This window comes from Rutilus rutilus, assembly GCF_951802725.1.
Source record: "Rutilus rutilus genome assembly, chromosome: 7".
In the NCBI taxonomy this organism is placed as follows: Eukaryota; Metazoa; Chordata; class Actinopteri; order Cypriniformes; family Leuciscidae; genus Rutilus; species Rutilus rutilus.
Genome location: NC_140221.1, coordinates 48641666 through 48651076, shown reverse-complemented (window position 1 = coordinate 48651076; position 9411 = coordinate 48641666). Strand labels below are relative to the sequence as shown.

The following is a 9411-nucleotide window of genomic DNA, read 5'->3' as shown; positions in this document are numbered from 1 at the left end:
GGAGCAGGGGAGCAGGTAGAGTGCGGCGCGAGGGGAGCAGGTAGAGTGTGTGTGGAGCAGGGGAGCAGGTAGAGTGCGGCGCGAGGGGAGCAGGTAGAGTGTGTGTGGCGCAGGGGAGCAGGTAGAGTGCGGCGCGAGGGGAGCAGGTAGAGTGTGTGTGGAGCAGGGGAGCAGGTACAGTGTGTGTGGAGCAGGGGAGCAGGTAGAGTGCGGCGCGAGGGGAGCAGGTAGAGTGTGTGTGGCGCAGGGGAGCAGGTAGAGTGCGGCGCGAGGGGAGCAGGTAGAGTGCGGCGCGAGGGGAGCAGGTAGAGTGTGTGTGGAGCAGGGGAGCAGGTAGAGTGCGGCGCGAGGGGAGCAGGTAGAGTGTGTGTGGAGCAGGGGAGCAGGTAGAGTGCGGCGCGAGGGGAGCAGGTAGAGTGTGTGTGGCGCAGGGGAGCAGGTAGAGTGTGTGTGGAGCAGGGGAGCAGGTAGAGTGTGTGTGGAGCAGGGGAGCAGGTAGAGTGTGTGTGGCGCAGGGGAGCAGGTAGAGTGTGTGTGGAGCAGGGGAGCAGGTAGAGTGCGGCGCGAGGGGAGCAGGTAGAGTGTGTGTGGCGCAGGGGAGCAGGTAGAGTGTGTGTGGAGCAGGGGAGCAGGTAGAGTGCGGCGCGAGGGGAGCAGGTAGAGTGTGTGTGTGGCGCAGGGGAGCAGGTAGAGTGTGTGTGTGGCGCAGGGGAGCAGGTAGAGTGTGTGTGGAGCAGGGGAGCAGGTAGAGTGCGGCGCGCGGGGGGAGCAGGTAGAGTGCGGCGCGAGGGGAGCAGGTAGAGTGTGTGTGGAGCAGGGGAGCAGGTAGAGTGCGGCGCGAGGGGAGCAGGTAGAGTGTGTGTGTGGCGCAGGGGAGCAGGTAGAGTGTGTGTGTGGCGCAGGGGAGCAGGTAGAGTGTGTGTGGAGCAGGGGAGCAGGTAGAGTGCGGCGCGCGGGGGGAGCAGGTAGAGTGCGGCGCGCGGGGGGAGCAGGTAGAGTGCGGAGCAGGTAGAGTGTTGCGCGCGGGAGCAGGTAGAGTGCGTATGGCGCGCGGGGGGAGCAGGTAGAGTGCGGCGCGCGGGGGGAGCAGGTAGAGTGCGGAGCAGGTAGAGTGTTGCGCGCGGGAGCAGGTAGAGTGCGTATGGCGCGCGGGGGGCGCAGGTAGAGTGCGTATGGCGCGCGGGGGGAGCAGGTAGAGTGCGTATGGCGCGCGGGGGGAGCAGGTAGAGTGCGGAGCAGGTAGAGTGTTGCGCGCGGGAGCAGGTAGAGTGCGTATGGCGCGCGGGGGGAGCAGGTAGAGTGCGTATGGCGCGCGGGGGGAGCAGGTAGAGTGCGTATGGCGCGCGGGGGGAGCAGGTAGAGTGCGTATGGCGCGCGGGGGGAGCAGGTAGAGTGCGTATGGCGCGCGGGGGGAGCAGGTAGAGTGCGTATGGCGCGCGGGGGGAGCAGGTAGAGTGCGGCGCGCGGGGGAAGCAGGTAGAGTGTGGCGCATGTGCAATTTTTCAAAAAGTGGAGAGGGCGGTTCTTTTCTAAAATTAGGGAAAATCCTCCACTATACCTTTAAGCTGTTAGTAGCGGATTTACTCCCACAACTATATATATATATATATAAAAGTACACAAACAGAAAATGCTTTATTAAAAACTCTAAATTACATCTATGATACATCTGATATTTACATGGAAATGATTCTTCTGGAAATGAAGAAACAAATTGAAGTGTTTAGTTTTCAGTTTCCTGCATTAGTCCAGAATGAACCAGGAAGTGTTCCAGGATCAGTGTGTGTGTTCCAGGATCAGTGTGTGTGTTTCAGGATCAGTGTGTGTGACTCCAGACATTATAAGAGCAGGCGTATGAGAATCTGAACGCTCAGAGCCGTGAGGGCGGGGCTTGTCCACGACGAGGAGGAGCCTGAGAACGTCCTGTCATGATTGGCTCTGCCGTGCTCCTGTGGGTGTGTTTGCACAGTGATGTAACCATTGATGATGCGGACGAGAGGGGGCGGAGCTTCGGCCGTCACACTGAGAGAGAGAGAGAGAGAGAGAGAGAGAGACAGAGAGGGAGAGAGAGAGACAGAGAGGGAGAGAGAGAGACAGAGAGAGAGATCAGTGTTATGATGGAATGAACTGATGAACCGCAGAAAAATGACTGACAAAATACACTGCAAAAATGATGCTTTTCGTCAGTATCTTGTTTTCCAGTACAACTATCTAAACATTCTTAAATTCATATGCTTAAAACAAGAACAAATATGGGTTTAGAAAAATCTACTTAATTCAAAGAGTATTTTTCTGACTCCATTGACATAACTATGGACGCTTGTTTCCGCCACAGAATACAAAATAAAAAAGGTAATTGCGACTTTTTATCTCGCAATTCTGACATCTTTTTCCTCACAATTGCAAGTTATAAAGTCAGAATTGTGAGAAATAAACTCGCAATTATCTTTTAAAATGTCTTATTCTGTGGCAGAAACAAGCTTCCATAGATATTTGTTGTTGTTTTAATCATAAACTCACTTAATTATGATAAATGTTTCATTAAACAAGTCTTAATATCTTCAGTCATTGTTCTTCTCCTGTCTTGATGTAAGAAAGTTTAGATATTAGTGAGAACGAGTCAGAAACACTGAAGAACATGTGTGGAATCATGGAGCAAAAACACGAGCCTTCATCATCATAATCATCTTATTATGATCATTTTATAACGTTTGGCAAATATCTCATTCTGAACAGGGAAATGTTCTGGAATCGGTTCTGGACCAAAACTCAGACAGAAACGTGACTCTGCTAAAACATCAGGTGTGTGTGTGTGTGTGTGTTCAGGAGAGTTCCTCTGAGTCACATGTGGTTTCGCTCAAACACCACGAGTGTGTGTAGATTCTTCGGTCACGTGACCGGCCGAAATCTGCGCGTTTATGAAATATGAATCCGCACTAAACGCCCGTCTCTTCCGTGAAGGAGGGAAAATAAATGGAGGTTTAGAGTCTGTCAGAACTCATGAGACGGACGGGAAACATAAATAAAGTTTCATTCACGTCCTCCATCTGTGTCAACACTCGAACATCTCTGTGTGTGTGTGTGTGTGTGTGTGTGTGTGTGAGTGAGCTCTGGATCTCAGGCGTGTGCCAGGGCCCGTTTCCCTCCACGGGTCAGGATAAATGAAGTCTATATGCAGGACCTTCTGTTTGTTTTGAGCGTCTGGATCTGAACCGCCACTCGCTACGCTTTCATAAACTGTTTATTAAAGAAATATTTTTGTTCCTCAGGATTACGTGGGCGACTGTAGACATAAATTCAAGCAGCTTTCCAGAACACGGCTCAGGCTCGGCAGAGAACATGTCATCTGATGTAAAGAATCTGCTAGAAGCTACAAAACTGTGACACTGATCCATGAAATACTGAGTAACTCAAACACACTCGAGTTTTCTGTTATTCAGGGAACAGGACCAGTTAATATCGCTGACTAACTCAAACCAGACAAAACATTCCCATTACTTCAGATAAAATACACATTTACGGTGATTTCAGCTAGTGGATAAAGTTAAGTACTTAAAACTAACTCTAACTAAAACTACAACTTAATACAAACTACATAAAAAAAAATGTTATACTTCTAAAGCATTTATTAATTTTAATGTTAATTTAGAAATTTACTAATAAATTATAACAATCAAAACTTGTTAATATTATTAAATGAACCTGAACTAACATTTACTAACCACTAACTGTTGTTATTTTTATTAACTGACCTTAACAAACATTAATTAATACGGTAACAAATGCATTGCTCATTGTGAGTTATTGCATGAACTAACATTAACTAACGTGACTTTACTGTAGTGTTACCACAATATGTAATAAAAATGACAAAAATTAAATGACAACTTTAATGGAAAAAATTTAATAATCTCATTCAAAAAATAATATATAAACCATTAAAACATTTTCATTACTTGAAATAAACAAGAACTGAAATAAAATAAAATATACAAATATAATTGAATTAAATCTTATTTAACTTAATTCAACTTAAGTACCAAAATAACCTAACCTAAACTAAATAAATGAACTAAAAACTATATACTCATATTTCGAAAAATAACAAAAACTAGAAGAAACTATTGTGCTCTATATTGACAAACATTTGTTTTCCTTTTTCCTCGTGTGTGTGTGTGTGTGTAGAGCTCAGGGAATATGGAGAACGAGCCTGAAGGGCGAGCGTTCACAAAAAAAAAAAAAAAAAACTAACAATGACAAAAAAACTAAATTCACTAAAAAAAAAAAAAAAAATTAAATCTAATTCAAAATATATATATAAAAAAAGACAACTATAATCTTAAATATTAACAAAATATCTCAAAAATCTGAAACCGTCTCGGGTTACGACTGTAACCCTTGTTCCCTGAGAAAGGGAACGAGAACTGCGTCGAATTACACTTTGGGGGAACGCCCCTCAGCGTAGCGCCTCTGAAGTATGAATGAAACTAAGCCAATCCTGATTGGTGTTGCGTCATGACATAATGCGTGACGGCACACACAGAAGCTACAAAGGGACGCCGGCACACAACAGAGTTAGCTTCTGTGATGAGGCAAGCGCTCCCAGGCAGGGGAAGGCGTGGCGGAGGGACGCGGTGTCTTGTTCCCTTTCTCAGGGAACAAGGGTTACAGTCGTAACCCGAGACGTTCCCTTTCGAGGGAACACTAAACACACCCGAAACACACTAACAACTGGTCTGACTTCCGCCATGAGGAGGACCTCTGGATATATATTTTGAGAGCTCAGACAGGGCAGAGCAGGTGAAGTCTCTCCTCATCCGCCGTCACGTGAGGTGGAGGATGAAAAGCCTGCAGAACTATAGGCCGTGCCACATTAGATGGCACCTTGGGCAAATAGCCCAGCCTAGGATGTAGGATGGCTTTGATGTTGCCTGGAGCAAACTCCAGGCACCTGTTGGATATAGAGAGCGCCATGGAGATCTCTTACCCTCCTCAGAGAAGTAATGGCCAACAAGAAAGCCACCTTTAGGGAAAGGTTCTTGGCCTCAGCCGACTCTAGCGGTTCGAAGGGGGCCTCAACCAACCCTTCGAGAACCACCGCCAGGTCCCAAGTGGGAACCCTGGTACGAGCCGCAGGTCTCATCCTCCAAGCCCCACGGAGGAAACGTACGACCAACTGCTGTCTCCCCAGAGGCCCATCACTCAGAGGAGCGTGGAAAGCCGAAATGGCAGCCACGTACACCTTGAGAGTGGAAGGGGTAAGACCAGCCGAGAAGCGATCTTGGAGGAACTCTAGCACTGAAGCCACTGGGCAGTTAACTGGGTCCACCTCACGCTCTTACACCATACGGTGAAAACATTCCATTTTAGGCCGTACAATTTCCTCGTGGAGGGAGCTCTAGAGCTGAGTATGGTCTCCACTACTCCTGCTGACAGGCCAGCCTCTCGGTACTGTGCCCCCTCAGGGGCCAGACCCACAGTTTCCACAGTTCGGGCCGAGGGTGAAATATTGAGCCCTCTGCCTGTGTCAGCAGGTCCCTCCTGATGGGAAGCTCCCATGGAGGGCCGTCCAGGAGTGATATTATGTCTGAGAACCATACTCGGGCCGGCCACAACGGGGCTACCAATAATAGACTGATCCCGTCGCGACAAACCCTCTCTAGAACTCCCGGGAGCAGAGCGATCGGGGGAAATACATACAGACGCAGCCTCGGCCACGTCTGCACCATGGCATCCAACCCCAGTGGGGCTGGATGTGTGAGGGAGAACCACAGTGGACAGCGAGTCGTCTCTCGAGACGCGAATAGATCCACTTCCACTGGGCCGAACCTCTGACATATTGACTCCACCACCTCGGGATGGAGTCTCCATTCCCCGGGCCTCAGCCCATGCCTCGACAGGATGTCTGCTCCCTGATTCTGATTCCCCGGGATGTATGTTGCTCTGAGAGACAACAATTTCCCTTGGGACCACAGGAGGATCTGATGCGCCAGTCTGCATAGAGGGCGAGACCTCAGACCCCCCTGATGGTTTATATAGGCCACCACCGACATATTGTCCGTCCTCACAAGGACGTGATGACCCTTGAGGTCCGGCAGGAAGCTCCTCAGAGCTCGGGACACCACTACATTTCCAGGCAGTTTATATGCCAGGAGGAATGATGGTCCTGCCATAGGCCTCTCATAAAGCGGCCGTCCATGACGTCCGTGAAGGAGGCGTCTGTCGAGACGGCTTTCCAGCGACATGACGTTCCCAGCACGGGACCTTGGGACAGAAACCAAGCTTTTTCCACATAGATAGGGAACGAAGGCATCTGCACGTAACCCTGATCATGCGAAATGATATGAGGAGAAATATTCGTGAGATTTTTCCATGCATCGAAATACTCTACTAAGGGAACCAGCGAGGCTGGCTTCGGGTATTAATCAGGATTCGTTCTTGGCCCCCTGAAGCGGATCTCCGGCAGGGTTCGACCGAAAACGATTCTCGATGTGCGGACGCGAGTGCTGCCTGGCCGCAAGCCTGTGGGGCGGACAGTGCAGGGTGCGTTCGCTGGAAACCGATGCGTCCCGAAGCGCGCTTGGCGGCGGAAGTTGACATTGATTTCCTGCGGGCTCCGCGGAGGAGGCAACCTCGATCGCTCCCCCACGGGTGGCTAGGACCTCTTTGTTGAAGCCTTCTTTGCTTGCAGGACGGCCCTCAGGTTGCCCTGCTTAGGATGAGGCTTCGGCTGAGACGCTCTCCTTTTGTGCCTGTCTGTAGGCGGAGGAGCTGGTGGATGACTGCAGATGCCCACTGGGGGCAGACTTCTTAGACTTCGAGTGGCGAGGGAGGTATTGTCTGAAGGCTGCAGACTGTTTCTTCGCCTCCTGAAACCTGTTGATGACGATGTTAACTGAGTCGCCGAACAGGCCAGAAGGCGAAAATCGGGGCATCAAGGAGGAAAGCCGATTGCACGGGCCGTTTCCTTGGTGACTCGGAGAGACAGGTCTGCAGCCTTCTTCAACTCCGCAATGTCCTCCGGAGTTGGACCCTCGCCCTCATCGATGTCTTTAAGAAGGTCGGCCTGGTACGCTTGAAGTACTGCCATCGTGTGCAGACTAGCGCCAGCCCGACCCGCAGCCATATAAGCCCTGCCCACTAACGAAGATGTACCTCGGCATGGTTTAGTGGGCAGCACCGGGGTTTTTAGGGATGATGCGGACTCGGGGGCTAAATAGGTGGCAAGCGGCTGTTCCACCCAAGCATCATCCTATAACCGTTCTCTTGCGCTCCAAGATATTACTGTAATTTAACACAGGGGGGTTGGACACGTGAGACGAGTGTGGCTTGTTCCAACGAGTTGTGTAAATCGGGAAAGAATGGTAAACCCCGATGATGAGGTTGCTCTCTGTGCTGCAGGAAACGCTCGTCCAACTTGCTTTTTATAAGCGTTTCCTGCCTCTCATGTGGCCAACTGATGTTAAGACGGGCCACTGCACGAGAGACAACCTCCACCAGCTCCTCATATGCGGGGACATTGGGTGGCGAGTCATCCCCAAAATCCCCGCCTTCGATGCTGAGCACGTCTACATCCTCAGAAGCAGACAGCTCAAGCATCGGGCTCTCCACGCGAGGAGGGAGAGCATCGGAACTGGCGGATGAATCACGAGAACGTGCCTCGGTAGTCTCGGGATCCCCCGCCAGATCCATCTGCGAGCCCCATGAAGAGCGTTGCCACCACGGGGCGAGCCTGGCCATCCTCATTGAAAATAGCCAGGCGGGAGCGCAGCACACGGATTGTTAATGCTTCGCAATCCGCGCAAGCAGCCCCCTCGAGAGCTGCCCGCGCGTGCTGCGCTCCCAAACAGTGTGTATCCCCACCCGTAATATAACGTGGGCAAGGATGCACACACCTCCTGTAACTGCTTGAACTCGCCATAATAATGCTTTATATACTGTGATTGTGACAATACAACACCAAACAAGACAGACAAGAGACAGAGAGCGCTTGCTGAAGAACAGAAAGCTATCTCTGTTGTGTGCCGGCGTACTTTTGTAGCTTCCGCATATGCCGTCACACATTACGTCATGACGCAACACCAATCAGGATTGGCTTAGTTTCATTCATACTTCAGAGGCGCTACGCTGAGGGGCGTTCCCCCAAAGTGTCGTTCGACGCAGTTTGAATTCCCTCGAAAGGGAACTTTGTATGCGTTTTTCCGTATTGGTCATTCGGTGGCTCTGGACAGGCAGAACTCCTCTCGAAACGCCTGAGACGGATGCGGAAAACGCAGAAAATCAAACCCGATCCGAAATTTTTAATGATGGATGAAAGTTTTAGAGGCAGCGTACGAGAACTGGACGAGAATTTTGGACTCGGTGTGCAAACCTTAATTCTCCGGCCTGTGTGTGATCTGTGTGATCTGTGTGTGTGATCTGTGTGTGTGATCTGTGTGTCTCACCTGTCCTCCATCCGCACCCAGAGGTCGTTGAACTGCCGATGGCTCTGCTTCTGCTTCTTCTGCTTGTTCCTGCGCTTCTTCTTCAGCTTGTGCTCCACCTTCTCCATCAGCTCCAGCCTCTCCATCAGAAGCTCCTCGTCCTCCTGAAGACTCTCGTGGAGGAACGGCTCCAGCTCCACCTCTCCTGCCCTCCAGCTGGACCTCATGCACGCACACACACACACACACACACACACACACACACACACTCTGCTTTACCATGCAGACCTGGACCTGAGAGGGTCAACATTACACTCAGCACAGGTATTTATCAAAATATAATATATATAAATATAATATTTTCATCATTTGTCACTGCTTGCACCAGAACCTGTTTCAGAGTGTGTGTTCTCGAGCTCAAACACTGTGTGTGAATGACCGGCCAGAACACATTAAAAGTTTCTGTTTTCTGTGAGAACGGTGTGTGTTAGCGGCCGCTACGTTAATAACTAATGATCTTTACAACGGAAGTGAATCAATCAAAACTAACTTTATCTGGACAATAACTTTATTCTAGATCTGCTGTAAAGCCTAATCTCTGTTACTGTAATCTCCTATTATCACTGTAAAGCTGCTGTGAAACTCTATATTATTAAAGCGCTGTATAAATGAAGATGACTTGACTATTGATATTAGAAACACTCTTTAGGTCAGAGACGGTGTCGTCTCTTGGATGAATGTCCAATTACGCTGAACATGCTCTGGTGCTCGAAGGTCAATCTTGACCGAAAAATGTTACATTTAGAATTTCTTTCTTCTTCATCGGAATGGTACGAAACTTGGTAAAGGTTTTGGCTCTTGCTGTGTAACACACACAATAATCATGGCCATGACTGGAACAGGTTTAATGGTCCTGATAACAATAGCCACACTTGAGCTCCTCGCGGTCAGAAATGACGCATTGGAAATGAATGAGAGACGAGTTTCCT

At 49.7% G+C, this 9411-nt stretch overlaps 1 protein-coding gene across 2 annotated transcripts in view; it reads right to left on the bottom strand.

Annotated features, from left to right (window-relative positions):
- Window positions 1–1616: 1616 nt before the first annotated feature.
- Window positions 1617–9411, bottom strand: part of trabd2a (TraB domain containing 2A) — a 56963-nt gene continuing 49168 nt past the window's right edge. The window contains exons 6-7 of one of the 2 annotated variants that reach the window (XM_084412804.1): window positions 8444–8638; window positions 1617–2021 (exon numbers count right to left, since the gene is read on the bottom strand). In XM_084412804.1, the coding sequence (XP_084268930.1) occupies window positions 1838–2021; window positions 8444–8638 (379 nt within the window). In that variant the 3' untranslated portion in view covers window positions 1617–1837. Of the gene's footprint in view, window positions 2022–8443; window positions 8645–9411 lie in introns of both variants that reach the window. The other variant, XM_084412803.1, reaches the window with a different exon arrangement.